Source organism: Taudactylus pleione, unplaced genomic scaffold (genome assembly GCF_031769625.1).
Source record: "Taudactylus pleione unplaced genomic scaffold, aTauple2 ptg000199l, whole genome shotgun sequence".
NCBI classification, from domain to species: domain Eukaryota; kingdom Metazoa; phylum Chordata; class Amphibia; order Anura; family Myobatrachidae; genus Taudactylus; species Taudactylus pleione.
Window position 1 is genome coordinate 11350201 of NW_028284601.1, and position 17810 is coordinate 11368010.

The following is a 17810-nucleotide window of genomic DNA, read 5'->3' on the forward strand; positions in this document are numbered from 1 at the left end:
ATATCTTACAATAAAATGTAGTGTGAACACAGCTTAAGGAAAGGGTTTAACTTAATGTTCCAAACAAGCCATAGACCATGTTTAATCCTATCAAGCAACACATTAAAGAATTCTAAAACATTTTAATTAGAGATGTGCAGGCTCAGATCAGTTCAGATTTTCCTGCCAAATTCGGATTTTTCCCACAAAATTTCGGGTCTCAGAAATAGGCAAAACATCATCTTTCATGGACTTTTGTCCAGTTACAGGTTGAGTCTCCCATATCCAAAATGCTTGGGACCAGGGGTATTTTTATATATCGGAATATTCCGTATTTTGGAATATTTGCATACCATAATGAGATATCTTGAGAATGGGACACAAATCTAAGCACAGAATGCATTTACGTGTTATATACACCTTATACACACAGCCTTGCAGGTCATTTTATACAATATGTTTAATAATTTTGTGCATAAAAAAAAAGTTTGTGTACATGCATGAAATTCATTTATGTTTCATATACACCTTATACACACAGCCTGAAGGTAATTTTATACTTTATTTTAATAATTTTGTGCTTTAAATAAAGTTTCTGTACATTGAACCATCAGAAAGCAAAGGTTTCACTTTCTCAGTCACGCTAAAAATATTCCGTATTTCAGAATATTCTGTATTTCGGAATTTTTGGAAATGGGAGACTCAACCTGTACTACAATCAAGCAGATTATTTATTTAGAACAAAACACAGTAATTGCTATGCATTTTAAAAATAATTTAGACTTACCTACAAATAGATTTTCAAGGCAATCATTAATTCAACTTTATCCAACAGTGTCAATTTCCACATCTCAATTGAATTGTTAAAATCGGCTATGTTGGTTTGGGATTGAAAGGTTCTGAGCAGGTAAAACTTACATTCTTGTATAAATCACACAGTAGCAATACCTAATTTAAAAGTCTAATTGATCGAATGTAGTGTACAGTGTAGGAACTGGGATGAGTTAACTGTACAAAACTCTATATGGAAAACACACATCTAAGTTTACTATTAAATAGATCACAATAATCTGCCACATCACTTTAAAGCTATTTTATTACACAGACAGATTTCATACAGGGCTGGTGCAAGCTTTCTGGGTGCCCTAGACAACATCTCACCCACTGCCCCTGCTCCCTCAAATTCATAATATGCTACATATTAGTGACCCTAATTTATAATGTGCCACACAGCAGTTTTCCAAATTAAATTATACTATATGGAAATGTCCCAACTATTATGCCACACTACATATCCCCAAAATCATAGTGTGCCTCATAACTCTGCCCCCAGTTTATAATATGCCACACATATTTGACACAAATTCATTATATGCCACACAGCTGTATCCCCACTTCATAATTATGCTACACATCAATGCCTCAAATACATATTATGCCACACATATTTGTGTCCACAATGGAACAGTATTTAATGCCGGCGGCTGAATAGCCATCGGATGAAATACCGACAGTGGTTGCCCAATGGACCTAATTCCAGACTGGGGCTGGTAAGTACCCTAACGCTCCCCTTTCCCCCCCTAACCCTCCTTTAGTGTTGCCTAACTCTAACCTCCCTCTAGTGCCTAACCCTAACCTCCCCCGTTACTGCCTAAACCTAACCCCCCCCCGCACCCTAACACCCCCTAACGGTGCCTAACCCTAACCCCCCATTTCCCTACCCTAACACTCCCCGGGGGTGCCTAACCCTAAGTCCTGCCGGGGTTCCCTAAAACTAACCCTCCCTCCCCCATAGCTACCAGCTAAGACACCCATCTTACCTTCGTTCAGTATGCCAGGTGTCAGGATTTTACAGTGGGGCTAATGATAGGCGTTGGGATTTAGCCACCTATCATTAGTCCTATGTTGGGCCAGCATGTCAGGATATCGGTGGGCAGGATAGAGCCTGCCAGTATCTTGACTGCATCCTGTTCACAATGCATATGCCACACAGCTATACATATGCCACACATGTGACCCCAAATTCTTTATATGCCATACAGCCGTATTCCCAATATATTTTGCCACACATCCCTGCCCCAATAAATATATATGCCACACATTTGTGCCCCAATGTATGTCAGCACCTATTTACCCCACCCCCCACACAGACACACAGCCAGCACTCATTAACCCCATCACACAATAAACTTTTTTGCACTTATTAACACACACACTCACCATGCCAGAACTCATTAACCCTACACACATACACTCACTCTGCCAGCACTTATTAACACACACATATTTTCAGTCCTCATTAACACCCACAGACACTCACCCTGCCAGCACTCATTAACTCCCTCACACACACACTCACCCTGCCACCACTCATTAAGCTCCATACACACACACACCCTGCCAGCACTCATCAAACCCCACATACACTCACCCTGAGAGACATGATGGCACCTTGAAGAAAAGAGATGAATGCAGGAGAGGGAAGGGGCCACCACCACCACTGCTGCTGTCTCTACCGTACATCAAGTGAGAGTGCAGTTCTGGGGGCTGCACCAGACTTGTTCATCAGTAGTCCCAGCCGGGACTGAAATAGACAACCTTCAATTTTTTTCGGTGGACTCTGTGGCGCCCATAGGCGACCATCTAATGCTGCCTAATGGTAGCACATGCCCTGATTTCATATATATACAGAAAGTCAAAATGAACATAGGTTGATTAATATTTTGTTTGTCCATTTAGAGGTATAATTTATTACTATTAAAGTTTTAAATAATGTCTTGAAGAAATTAACATATTAAGAGTTTCAGTGGTAAAACACACTACCAAAAGTATTATTTTTACCTTGTATCTCTGGGTATTTCAGCAGTATAAGAAATCCATATCTCATTGTCAAGCTTGATGTCTCTGTACCACCAAAGAACAGGTCAACCACTGACCCATGTAAATTCTCCTCATGGAATTCAGTGTTTGAATTATTTTTTTCCTGGAAGATTTTGCGCAGATTTTATTATCAAAATCTAGGATAATTATTCTAACCAGCTCCCTCCATCTACTTGAATAGCTAAGAAAGCCAAATGGACCAGCCTACCTCTTCCATCTTCACAAGAAAACAGTCAATGAAGTCCCGTGGGCAGTTCTCATCCAGTGTTTCCCGATGGGATTTCACCATGTCCCTCACAAACTCTCTCATCTTGGTATTGTTTGCAAAGATTTCCTGATGGGGGCCCGGAATGTAGCTCATTAGGTTTGGGAACATATTAAGAAGCTGAAAAGTAAGTTATTGAAATTAGGTCAAGAATATAAATTTTAAAGATAAATGAAATAAAATCTGGATTAATATTATTCTATGTGCAAATTACATAATGATAACACATCTTTGAAGGTACTGTATTATTCAGAGTTGGATGTATGTCCATTTGTGGGTAGGAAATATAGGCTTTTCCTTAACGTGCAGGTACAACAATCTCCTGCCATATTTGGAGTTGAAGGTCACTTAGACTTGTAGTCCCTTACACCACGATAGGGGGAATGGGGCAGGTAAGCATAAATTGAGTAGAGTAAGAGTGTATACATGAATACAGAACGCTCCCTGAAGATGCAGACTAATTACACTTAGACACTTTAGATAGGCTTTTTAGGATGCATACCTTTTGTGAATACTGGAGGTCTAGTGTAAAGATAAAGATACTATTGCTGCAGTCATGCCAAACAGCCCCTCTCAGAGGTGATGCAATCGGGAAACCGGCTGATGTGATCCCAACATCAGGCTTCCCGACTGCTTTATCCCGGTGTGGGTTAAATGACAGGCATCTATAGCTAGACGCCTGTCATTTTCCCGATGCCGAGAACAAGAGCCCGGCATCCCGATCGAAAGGGATGCCGGGCGCCATGAGCAGACAGTCGCGGGGGGAGGGTTAGGTTTAGGGCACCCGGGGGGGACTTAGGGTTAGGCACCCCCCGGGAGGGTTAGGGTCAGGCCAGGAGGAGGGAGGGTTAGGGTTAGGCACCCCCGGGGGGGACTTAGGGTTAGGCACCCACCTGAGGGACTTAGATTTTGGCAGCGGGAAAGGGGGGGGTTAGGGTTAGGCACTTACAGGGGGATTATGGTTAGGCACTTGGGGGGGAGATTAGGGTTAGGCACCCCTAAGGAGGGTTAGGGGGGTTAGGTTAGGTTAGTATATACTTACCTGAGGATGATCGGGATTTCCAACACTGTCGGGCAGCCACTGCCATGATCTGTCCATCTGTCGGGCTGCCGCTGCCGGGATTCAAACCGCCGGCTGGCGGTATTTCATACCGATTCCTCTCAGAGTGCTATGTGCCATGTGAATCATCTTGTGCAGAGCATCTTTTTGGCCCAAAAAGTAATCTTAATTGCAAACTGATGTTATTGCACTGATTAATTTTATATGCAACACTTGTATATCTGTGCGCGACTGAGTCACTCTGAATCTATATATGAAGTGTCATGGTGCAGCGGCCATGGCTTTTTTCCATGCCATGTTCTTTTGTGCTTCATATCCAGTTTCAGTTGCACACAGATATACAAATGTCAATACCAAATGAATCAGTGCAGTCACCTGAAGTTCTTTGTCACATCCATTTGTGACTAAGACGTATTTTAGGTGAAATTGATGCTCTGCACAAATCAAGTCGCACAGGACCTGGTGTCTCATGAGTATTGAGGTTAGGGGGTAAAATTACTAAGAATCGTGTCTGGTCGTGATGTCAGTCATGGGTGTGTCTGGCCATTTTTTACAATTCACAAATTTACAAAATGCAAACTTGGGTGAGAAACTCTCTGCAAAACACTGGTAAAAACCCAAATAGAAAAAAATACACATACTTTCCACACACAGGAATACAACACAGGAATTTACCAAGAATCACGGGTGTAATCTAAGCAAACTTGGTTAAAAATAAAAGTTTTAAATAGACTGCAGCTAGTTTTCAATAAGCATATACAGATCAGTGTGATTCATGTGTGTTTCTGCCTGTAATTAATCAAATAAAGTGTTAATTTTGGTGTGGGGTTCCCCACCAAAACATAGCCAGCCCTGGGCTCTGTGAGCCAGTCCAAGTTCTAGAAATATGGGAGACAAAATATGTAGGGATACCCCGCATTTCATGAGCCGGTCCTGGTTTTAAAAATATGGGGGAAAAATTGTGTGGGGCTCCGCTTATTTTTACAACCAGCACTGGGGAGTGTAATGCCACAGCCAGGGAATTATTTCACTGGGTCCCCTGCCCAAAACATTAACACCCAAACTAGTTAGCTCAGGCCAGGAATCCCAGGGGAGGTAGGGACCCCCCCAATAAAGGCCAGTGGTTGCAAGAGTAATAGTGTTAATAATCAATGGGTTCTATTGTGTTTTACAGTAGGACTACAGGTCTCAGCGTGCCTGCTGTTTGGCACTAAAATAACTACAATGGGGGCACCGGCCAGGGGTAATAGTGTTAATAATCATTAATCAATGAGTTCTATTGTTTTTACAGTGGGACTATGGGTCCCAGCTTGCCTGCCCTTTGGCACTTTTAGAACTACAATGGGTATACTGGCCAGCACCAGTACCCCCGCTGTAAAAAAAATAGTAAAAGCCCAGGGCTGGGTGTGCTCAGGAGAGGGGACAATCTGTGCAGATGCTGGGGAAAAATAAATTAACCCCCCCTTAGCCTCCTGGTGGCTGAAGCCACTGGGAAAAGGAAAGTCTCAATGGTCGTAATGTTTCAGATGTTCCGATGGTGGCAACCCAATGTTCTGATGTTGGAAAAAATTATTTTTACAAATATTAAAAAAAAGAATCGTTTTTTTTAATTAAATAATTTTTGATAAGTTGAAACACATGTCTTTCATCTAATTCAGTCTCTGAGTGTTTTTTAGACAAAAATAATCATCAGTAAAGTGGTTAATTGCAAAACTACATGCATATGGCATTAATAAACGCCTCTTTGCATGCAGTAGGTGGCGATGCAATGCTTCATATATCCCACCCAGAATAATATATTTACAGTGAAAGTTAAATCACATCTTGCCTTTGGATGTAAACACATCTCTAAGCTACATTGAAAGTTGGGCATAAGTATATAGCCATTCATTTTTCTGCACCTGAATTGGAAATACTGCTGCATTTTCATTTGGGCATAACTGTAATACATATTACTCACAATTAACACTTAGAATGACAATGTTGTGGCTGTGAATATGCAGCTACTGTATATTAGAGCTGCAAAGTGTTCAAATGTATATAGGGTCCAAGATGTCTCTGTTCTAAACTATAAATTCAATCAATTTCTTCCAAGTATTAGCATTAGCTAAAATTAAATTCACTTGGCAGCATATTTAATTTTGTTGCAGTACTTGAGGACTTGTCTTACACATGGGAAACAATTCTTATTTTGATATGTAAAGAAGACAGATGTACAGAGCTATCAAATAGAACATGAACCTTAAAAGACAAAGGGGTCAATGTACTAAAGGGAGAAAAGGGGTAAAAATGCTAAAGGCAGAGAAAATCCCTGTACATACCGCTTCTCAGTATGTACTAAATGGATTTTCTCTGCCTGTAGCCTGACAGCACTAAGAGAAGGCTACAATATCACACTGGACCTGGGGCACTTAGCGCTGCCATAAACACCTATGGCAGCGCTAAGTGTCCCAGGTATTACTAAGAGGAGATGTCACTTACCATCTGCTGACTTCGCCTGTTCTGATATCGCCTCCTGTAGCTGCCGGTATCTGCTTCTCCTCACTGTCGGGTTGGCCGTTTTTAAATAAAGTTTGTTGAAAAAAAAAAAAGTCACTGCTGCTGCTGCTGCCGGACAGAGCCTGGAGATGGTGAGTCACACACAGGGCTTTCAGGGGAAGGGAGTGTTAGCTGTTACCGCCGAGGGGGTGACAATGTTCCCCCTCCTCGGCTGGTCTATTTTTAGTAAGCGCTGCATTAGCCAGCTCCTGCTTCGCAGCGGTAGCAGGCAAAGCAGGAGTGGCATTAACGCATCATCTTAGTAAATAGACCCCAAAGGCTTAAATGTAATGAGAACGACTTCTCAAATTATTGGTGATTTTTGTCACAGAATTTAAGGTGGAACTGTTTTGTCAATTTTTGCAAATTGCGTGCATTATATTTCCCTCATGTGCTTCCCCACAAAACCTTTCAGATCTAATTTAGATTTTCCAAGATGGGTCCTCAGCTAACTGGAGAACTGAGTATATCCTCAACAAAGGTGCCATACTGCATTTTATCCCCAACTCTTGTTTTTAATATGTTTCAAAGACCCTTCAAATATAACTGTTCAAACTTGAATTTTAAAACCAGGTGATATCAGCTATAGCAGAGAGCCAGATGGGCATTAAAGCTTACTGGAGACATACTGTAACTTGGTGCAGGTAACATATGGTACCAGGTATAAAGTATGTAGCAGGTCAGCACAATGTCTTAAAAAGATATACCTAAAGGTTGGTTAGTTCACATTGTGAATGACAACTATTCAGTATTTATAAAAAAAAAAAAATGTACCTGACCAGGAAGAGAATTCAGTTTATTCAACATTTCTCTAATGCAAGATAAGAGGGTCATGAACTTTTTGTCCTCATAGTCAAATCTTTCACCAAACACAATCGAGCAAATAATATTAGAAACAGCCAATCCCAGTAGGTATGTTGGGTCAAATGGGGCATCTGTAATTGAAGATATAAAGTATAACAATATACATTTGATCAGTCTGTACAATTTTATTTAAAATGGATGTACCTATATTTATTTACCACAGTCTCAGGATTATATTTCATACATGACTGGGAAATACAGTAAGGAAGTACATGAAGACAGCACACAGAAGGCTTTCCTTTCATGGAAAAGATTTACCTGATTATTAGAATTACTCTATACACAGAGCATGACCAGTGATGTCTCATAAAGTTTGAAGGAACATTCTATAATAAGTTTTGAATTTGCTATTTAAGCTTTTCGAACCTGTGCTAATAGTTATTTTGTCATTGCAAGTTATTTACTAATAAATTGAAAATGTGCAGTATTATATAGCACCTAATTAAACTATTGCTTTTATTGGCTGACTTGCATTAAATAAATGAAAGTTAATTATTAATTACTTTCTATGGGTTAGCACATATTTGCATTTAGTAAATTTCTTCCAATACTGTAAATTTATTGCATAATATATTTTGCTGTTTCTGGCAAGGGGAAGGACCTAAGGTTTTCCAATAGTTCTCTACAAATGTATTTTTATAAATTTTTGAATGTTTTTTTCATACGTCATACAATAGATGACAAGTAACAATAAGGAACTTGTATGGTAATCTTTTTTAAAGTATATATAGATATATATGTAAGCCATTCTTCTGTAAATGCAAGCATGTTTCAAGTGCAGGGGGTCCTTATCCCTGTGTGCAATTAGGGCCTTATTTAGAGATTTTCGCAAGCTGATATTTACGCAGATCGAGTGATTGTTTGCCATTGCAAATGCGTGAAAGATGCACTGCACATGCTCAGAGATTGTATTGCAATTATGCTCGTACAGAGGAACCACTCGCAAAGTGAGTGACAGGTACTGTAGTCAGCATTTGGGGGCAGTAATGGGGGGATGGTTAGAAAAATTCAGGTGTTTTGGATCATTTAAATGTAAATTCATGGGGGTGTATTAATTAGCCATTGTGATCTCCTTCACATCATGAGAGCTCTCTGCATGTCAGTAGAGCCACAGTGTTTCCAGCTGGTCAGACTTGCCTTACATGTCGCATGACTGCCTACTGTGCATTGATGGTACCGATGTTTACACTGTTGCACGTCATCAGGCAGATATGAGAAGGCAGCAGCGGGCGTTCCTACTGTATGATCGGCTGTGCTTTGGAATGCATTAGCATATTTTAGCAACTGCGATCCATGAGAGAATGCATTTGCAATTGTATAAGTGTATATCTCGGAAACTGCTCTTTGTGTTTGTCCGTCACATTCATTTCTATAAAAATGCAGATTGCAGTGACACAATGTAAACAATTTAATTGTGACTCATCAAAGTGTTGGATATTGACGACAATAGGAATTTGTTGTACATTTTTACATGAGTATTCAGTACTATAGACAACAGTACTGCAGCACAGCAAACTAATATCACAGTATACAGCAGGCAACACAGCACATAACAACATCAGAGTCTGAATGGGACACCGAGAAAATTCCAGCTTGGCCCCAACAAATGGGTGCTCTCCCCCTTACCGTTCACATTTACAAGGTTATATTTAAATAGTAATTATATTGTTAATAAACAATGTATTAGCTACTACTGATAATTATTGATAAAGGTATATATCTCCGACAACTAATGATTTATGTAAAAACCAATAGGTGATATATATTATCCCTGCACAAAATTTTTGTATAATGAACTAAAAAATCAATAAATGTACTTAGCAACATGTACTTAAAGCCAACATATAAAAATACACAAAAGCTCAAAAAATATTTATATATTTTTTAATGTCATCAATTTTTAGTTACAAAGTGTATTAATTAATTAAATATAACCACAATTAGATTTACACCAATTTTTTATGGGGGAAATGTTACCCATTAACTGTTGCAGTTGGTGAAGTTATATATACTGTAAATGATCATTTAACATGCCGTTCCTTACCTTCCACACATCCCATCTACTGTACCACACATTCCCTCCCATCTGCCACACTCTCACTTACTGCTGCCAGATACTCCACCTGCTGCACTCGGGATGCGGTTTATAGACAGCGGTCTAAATGATGCAGGTCTATATCCTGACAAGAGAAGCCCAATGGGGAACTTAAGATAGATGTCAAAATACTGACGCCTATCTTAATCTCGATGCCAGAAAGCCATAGGACAACAGCCCAAATTAGGTAAGTCCAGGTGTTCTTAGCATTAGCCATGGGAGGGAGGGTTAGCGGGGTTATGGTTAGGTTTTGGGGGGGAGGTTAGGGTTAGGCACCCCTAGGAAGGGGGGGCTAGGGTCAGGCACCCCCGGGAGTAGGTTAGGGTTAAGCACCCCCCGGGAGGGTTAGGTTTAGGGTGCAGAAGGAGGGGTTAGGTTTAGGCACCCCTTGGGGAACTCTGGGTTAGGCACCACCCTTGGAGTTTTAGGGTTAGGCACCCCTAAGGGAGGGTTAGGGTTAGGGGGGAGAGGGGAGGGTTAGGGTACTTACCAGCTGGCATCAGGATCTCCTCCTGTCGGGCTTCTCCTGTCGGAATTGAACCGACAGCTAAACAGCCACCGGTATTTCATACTGAATCTGGGATGCAGTTTATAGACTGGTGGACTAAATGCCACCGGTCTATATCCCGACAGGAGAAGCCCAACAGGGGGACATACCCCTGCCATGCACCACATCTACAGTACCAAATTCCCTTTCCTCTCTGTCACACACCCCATTTCTTATTTAAACATGAGAAAATATTATTTTCTTCACTATAAATCATAAACATAATCAATATAGGAATTAGTATTATCCAGTTTTAGCCATACACTATACCTTCAAAAAATCCAATTATAAAATATTTAACAAGAAGTAAGTTTGCACCCACCTTGGTTTTGCTTTAGTCTTTCACAAAGAAACCGGGCTTCCTCCTGGATTCTCTCCTCAACACTCCTCCTCCCCATTCCAAAATCTCTCAAGGTTGTGAGAGAGAATCGACGCATTGTTTTCCACCTCTCTCCATTGCTCATAATGATCCCTAAAACATGGCCGAGGAAGAGTTATGTTCATTGACTTCCCATGAAATCCAAATTTGTCCAGTATCAAGTTAAAGGAAAAGATTTAATTTAGTGTGTGAACCTGTATTTGTCTTGTACTATGACATCCCATGTGATGTTACAGGTATGCAACGTTTATTTGTTCTTGCTCCCCACAGAGGTGAGAGACAAAATAAGGGATATTTTAATTATATATACTATAATACTCAAAATAATGCACATAGCAGCACATTGCATGATACATCTATGGAACCTTGCACCAAAGTAAAAAAACAGTCATTTTTATTATCCAATTGCATCAAATAATTTTATATTTTCTTAATTTAATATGTTTAAATTTGCAAAGAGTGGTAATACACTCTTCTTAGTGGATAGAGAAATATTCTTATATTTCATGTTTTTAACATAATTTTCAAAATTAGTTCTAAATGTTATCCCTATGATGGTGAGAGATTGTCAGGAAAAGGTGCTAAACTATGTAAAATTGTGTTGAAATCTCAGATTTAATATAATTTTCTGTTATATTATGTATGTTATAGAAATGAATAAAATGTTAAATAATATTTAATTAGCCTATGCTTGGGATAAATCTAGGTATATCCTGATAATAAACAATTGAAAAGTGTAATAGCCTGAAATGTGTAAAAAAATCAGGTCATTTGCAGGCTAACAACCATTGTCTTTCATAATTAATACAGAAGGTAGGAGTTAATGTGTAAAGCCAAATTAGTATAATTTCAAACTCAGCGGACATAGGCTGATTGGATTCTCCAGCAGACAATTAGATCAGTTAAAACAACGTTATTTATGTTACAAAATGTAACAGTGATTTAAAAATCATATTATTAGAATTTATGGCATTTAATAAATGTTTTGTTAGAGTATAAACCACATAAGTGGTTATCATTAAGTTTATTAGTATCACATTACAGTATCAATTGATACTGAATTAAAAATGGTCTGTGTAGGACTTTTTTCATTGAAATATCAGTTAGATATCACAACATACTACGTTACAGAGGTTAACCAGAGATATGTAATGCAAACTTTCATACTTACCATGACTATTAAATAATCGACTGGTCAGTTCAGTCATCACTCTGTCATTGAATATATCTCCAGAATCAATCAGGGCCTCTTTTACAATTTCATATCCAACTAACAAGACAGCTGGAGTATCAGCTACGTGAAACATGTATACGGGACCATACTTTTCACTAAGCTGCAGAGAAGAAAACACATGGAGGTGAAGGATGATGTTTGTTACATATATATACTGTATATCTACACACACATAGTATACATATAAACATATTAGTAACATATTAGAGATGTGCAGGTCTGGTTTTCAGAGAACCTACAACAACTGAATTTAGGGGTTCTTAGTCAAACTGAGGCCCTGATTCAGAGCCGGACGCTCTGACAGAGCGCTCGCCCTGAATCAGGGTCGTCCCTCTGAAATTAAGAGCGGCCTCCTGGCAGCTCGCATAGCTGTGGGTGACCACCCACAGCTATAGCGAGCGGCCAAAATGATGGTCGCGATGGTCAAGACCATCGCGACCATCGGGCTTGTGACGAGACCCATGCAGTAGGGTCTCGTTCCCGCAAGCCCTGGAGTACTTTTGGCTTTATCAGAGCCAAAAGCACTCCCACTGACATCACTAGTGATGTCAGTGGGGCAGGCCCCAGACGGTAGGCGTTCCCATGGGAAGGACTCCGTCTGGGCAGCCATGCCCCCGGCACGCCCACCAAAGGGGGCGTGCTATCACTCACCATCGACAGCACGCCCCCTTTGGAGCGAGACCCATAATGAAGGCTTGGCCATCGTTATTCGGGTCTCGCGCATGTGCACGATGGAGCCGCCTCCGTCGTGCGCATGAGCACTTGACCAACATCTACCCGCTTGTGAGCGCTCAGCGCTCACGAGCGGGTCTAAATTAGGCCCACAGTCCGAGATCGGAATCACTTTGTGGTACCAAGTCGAACCGAATCCTGGTTTGAATCTCTCAGATAGATAGATAGATAGATAGATAGATAGATAGATAGATAGAATAATGACAAAAAAAATTGGTTTACATTTTCCTAAGTCTGCAAATAAATACTTGAGTATATTTACTCAAGGTCGATTTTAATCGATTTTGATTAAAATCGATGAAAATTGATCAACATCATTAATGTGTTCCTGTGGCTAAATCACACATTTACTAATATTTTTTAAACCAAATCAAAATTGTCTGTCAGTATATGTGTGAGTTTGCCCCAGAAACACAACATCGATCTTGATTGATTTTCATAATTTTCATTGAAATATTATACAATACAATATGAGTAAGTACTCGCAAGTGTGTTAGTGGTTTTGTGAGCGGAGTGAAGGTTGGATGGATGTAGTTGTAACTGTAAAGTCATGTGTGTAGGGAGAGGGTGCATTTTTTTGTGGGAAGGTGTGGATGTTTAAAAGCATCTCTTGCCACAAGACTCCATCTTGCTTCATAGAGTCTATTATTTGATAAAATACATGTACTGCTTAAACGTCATACTATGCTGTATGACCTCCATTTTGATTCTTAAAAAACACCAAATACAAGTCAGTGCTCAAAGTGTGCCGATATGGAATGGTATGTCATACTGGCATTTCACAATGCCACCTGGCACTGGGACTGTCACAGTCCCAGCACCGGTTAACAAGCGGCTGCCAGTTTAAATTTGGCACCAGCCATGAACTAATCACAGCTCATGGACCGACAGCCAATCAGCAGTTCCTGTTGGCATATTGAAATTGGTGCTAGCCACCAGCCATCTGGCTCACAGATCAGCGACCAATCAGGGACGGCAGCATGACTGCCCCTAATTGGCTGCAGGTCCATGAGCTGTCATTGGCTCATGACCGGCACCAAATTCAAAATGCTAGCAAGGAGTGAAGGGAAGGTATGGTGGGAGGGAGGTGTACTGGCAGGGGAGGTGTACTGTGAGGTGTGGTGGGAGCTGTGCTGTGTGGTGGGACGTGTGCTGTGAGGTGAGGTGTGCTGTGAGGGGACAAAGTAGGGGTATAGAAATATCAGGGGGGCTCAGGATTCGGGCCTGCCTAAGAAAAGCCCCTTGATATTTCCATATCCCCGCTGCAAACTTTCCACTTCGACCAGTGATCCAAGTACAAAATCCAATAATAGTTTACATTATTGAAGATGCAGTTAGAATAACTATTACAGTATCACCATGTGACACTCCATTATTAATACAATTAGCATTCCCACTATCCACATTGCAGCCAATTTTAGCCCAAAACACAATCCTTTCTCCATTAAACATATAAACATATAAGATCACTAGGAGGCCTATGTATCAAGATCTTTTTTCATAAAATTAGGTAGAAATTGCAGGTGCTGCATAATCTTATGAATTGTTGCTATGTACTAATTGCACAATGCAGGAAATATCACAGAAAGCAGTGTGCTAATTAGCACTGCAGATCGCAGTCCCCATTATTATCAATGGTAACTACGATTTTATTATTATTATTATTATTATTATTATTATTATTATTATTAATCATTTTAATATTACCAGTTATTTATATAGCGCACTCATATTTCACAGTGCTTTACAGAGAATATTTGGCCATTCCCATCAGTCCCTGCCCCAATGCAGCTGACAATACATATTCCATATCACATGCAAGGACATACACACAATTTTTGTTGTGTGTTGTGTTAACCTACCAGTATATTTTTGGAGTGTGGGAGGAAACCAGAGTACCCGGAGGAAACCCACGCAAACACTGGGAGAATATACAAACTTCACACTGGTAGAGCCGCGGTGGGAATCGACCCATAACCTCAGTGCTGTGATGCAGTAATGCTAGCCATTACACCTTCTGTGCTGCCTGCAGATGGTGTAATGTGGGCAGAACTATGACTCCTATGTACCAAACTCCAAAAAGGTACCAGCCAATAAGCTCCCAACTGTAAATTTTCAAACACAGCCTGTGAGATGGCAGATAGGAGTTAATTGGCTGGTACCTTATCTCATTTCACTTTGTCTCCTAACACTGCTTAGTAAATAGACCACTAAATCTTGAATAATACACAATGATGTCAGATTACAGAACTTTTGTAGGAACTGGAAAGTGGACAATATTAATTAAAAAGGATGTGTGTATGTGGGGCCACAGCTCAGATTTTGGTCTTTCAGTTAATCCAGTGTAGGCAAATTTATAGCACAGTTCTGAATACCCTGAGAATTATTTCTGCATGTACAAAGTTACTTTTGCATGAGTTCCCCAGAAACCTGAATAAACTCTTGTTTTCAAACCACACATAACCATATCTCTTTAGTTGAGATACAGTAGTTCTAATTAATATGTGTTTTACACATAATAGGTCATTACATATATTTTAATGAATTAATAAAATATTTTTTAATCTTAATGCACCATACTTCTTTTTTCTCTTAATTTAATCTCTTTTATAGAAACACAGACTTTTAGACAATGATATAAACTGCTACATAAGTCTTATCTCCATGTATAGTGAATCTTGTTACAGATCAATTTCCATCTTACCATAACCAGATCTTTTTGCATTTCTGTTGGGTTGATCTGCAGCATATTCCCCACTAGGGGCAACGGCATAGGTCCAGGGGGCAGGTTTTTCTGTCTGATCTTTTTCCACCATATAATGATATAAATCAGTAGAGTTACTCCAGTAGTAACAAGAAGTGTCAGCCCTATACCCAGCGCCATACTGAGAATAACAGGTTCAATGAGGCATCTGTGTCTGCTCTATGTCCCAGTCTGTGTAACTATGCACAGAGTGAGCAGCGTGAGAGACAGTTTTCCTATTGTGTTGGCTCACTATAGAGTTTCTGTATTCCAATAAAAGTACACAGTACTGATGACAGCAGTGTTATGTAACACCGAGGGGCCCTCTTTTACCAAGAGGGAAATAGTTTGAGATTTTGAGCTAGTAGAAAAACTAAACAATTACTGTTCTTTCTTGATGGTTTGGTTTGTTTAGAATTTGAAGTTTCTTTTTCAGGATCTTCAACATATTTTGGGACAGTTTTAAAATAAATGTAACCCCCCTTCAGTATGCGGTGTGGTACATAGGTGCATTTGGAGTGATACACCTCCTATTGCCTCAGGCTAGCTCTCCAGGGTGTGGGCAATACCTGAGAAGGGGGTCCCTGCCCATGCAGGCTTTATAACAGTCACACATATAGATACAGGTATAGATAGACACATGCAGCAACAGTTCTATTGAATAACTTGGGCGCCAGACCTTCTCTTATAAAAATAAACCAATTTATTTCTCTCCTCCTGCACATGACTTTACAGGACAAGAATATGGTTACAGCAGCTTCTCCTCTCCCTCCAGCTCATATACTTGGCATGTCAGATGGTATATGACAATCTTATGGATATGGTTACATTACATCACCCTCTTCTTCACCAGCACAGTCTTTAAGCATAGTCACAATGAATGCTTTGCATTTTACCCACACAGGTCCACCTGGCCCTTTGCTGGCTGGTGCCTGTAGTTCTCCACTTCATATGTGCAGGTCCACCTAGCCCTTCGCTGGCTGGTGCCTGTAGTTCTCCACTTCATACGTGCAGGTCCACCTAGCCCTTTGCTGGCTGGTGCCTGTAGTTCTCCACTTAATATGTGCAGGTCCACCTAGCCCTTTGCTGGATGGTGCCTGTAGTTCTCCACTTCATATGTGCAGGTCCACCTAGCCCTTCGCTGGCTGGTGCCTGTAGTTCTCCGTTTCATACGTGCAGGTCCACCTAGCCCTTCGCTGGCTGGTGCCTGTAGTTCTCCACTTCATATGTGCAGGTCCACCTAGCCCTTCACTGGCTGGTGCCTGTAGTTCTCCACTTCATATGTGCAGGTCCACCTAGCCCTTTGCTGGCTGGTGCCTGTAGTTCACTTCATACATGCAGGTCCACCTGGCCCTATGCTGGCTGGTGCCTGTAGTTCCACAGCTTCACACACATCTCACATAACTTCTTTTGCACTCTGCCTCTCCTTTGTCTCTTCTAAGACAATATACAGAGTGTCTCATACACAGTCTGCCTCTCTCTGCTCCCCTTCTCTTTCACATGGGACAGCAATATACAGACTTTTCTATTGCAGCTATCAGATGCTCAGCTGCTGCCCATCCCTATCCTACAGGAATGGCTCCTATAGCCACACTGTTACCACAGTGACCCCCCCTTTAATGGCTGCTGGGGGGCTTTTATGCATAAGGGACTCCTCTGGTACCTTAACCGTAAAAGCTCCTGGGAAATTACTCTTCCCCATCTCTTCACCACATATACTTGCGTCTCTTACCCCTCTCATGGGTGCTGAACACTTTACTGAGTGGCTCACACTGCAACCTTCCAGCTCTTTCTCTGTGGTCTCTCACAGACTATATCTCAGTGGTCTCACTCCAGACCTATTTCTCCTTTGGCGTTAGATGGGCATCGTGGCAGTCACCACGGCCCCACCAATCTCCCCCTGCCAGGGGAGCATGAGGGCTACATTTCTGCTTCCAGCTCTGAAGCTTCCCAAAGATGTCTGCTCTCTCCCAAATTCTTCTTCTCAACCCCCTTTGTTCTCTCCCCCTCCTCCCTCTGCTCTGCCAACTACACACCCAGTCTTCCCACCCCTGCGTGTCTATCTCTCCAGCCCCTCCTTTACCTGAAAACTGATCCCAGGGTCTCAGGAATGTAATATCTACAACAGGAAGCAAGCTCTAACACTGAGAGGGGTGTATTTACAAATGCCATCCCTTAGAGGGTGTTACCTACTCCCCCCATTAGGTAGGTATGCTTTAAAATATATACATTATTTTGGTATACCTGGCTAATCACTTGCACATGCAGGCACACCCGACTTACACTGGTGCACACATGTAAAACCTTGCAATTTCGTATGTCACCCCACATAATAAAAAAAAAATCTCAGTGGTGAAAATCACATTAGATCACATTTGCATGGAAAAAAAACATTAGCAGTGAACAGTATGCAAAAAAATTTCACATTTCCAACAATATATCCCACTACCCCCAATGTGTATAATAACACAAGAGTCACGGGTGTCCTCAAACA

The 17810-nt window shown here is 40.9% G+C and overlaps 1 protein-coding gene across 1 annotated transcript in view; it reads right to left on the minus strand.

Moving 5' to 3' along the window:
* LOC148518793 (cytochrome P450 2H2-like) overlaps positions 1–15542 on the minus strand; it is a 28935-nt gene extending 13393 nt beyond the window's left edge. The window contains exons 1-6 of the mRNA XM_088477115.1: positions 15278–15542; positions 11779–11941; positions 10551–10700; positions 7497–7657; positions 3068–3244; positions 2821–2962 (exon numbers count right to left, since the gene is read on the minus strand). Of these exons, the coding sequence (XP_088333241.1) occupies positions 2821–2962; positions 3068–3244; positions 7497–7657; positions 10551–10700; positions 11779–11941; positions 15278–15457 (973 nt within the window). The 5' untranslated portion in view covers positions 15458–15542. The remainder of the gene's footprint in view (positions 1–2820; positions 2963–3067; positions 3245–7496; positions 7658–10550; positions 10701–11778; positions 11942–15277) is intronic.
* Positions 15543–17810: the final 2268 nt, after the last annotated feature.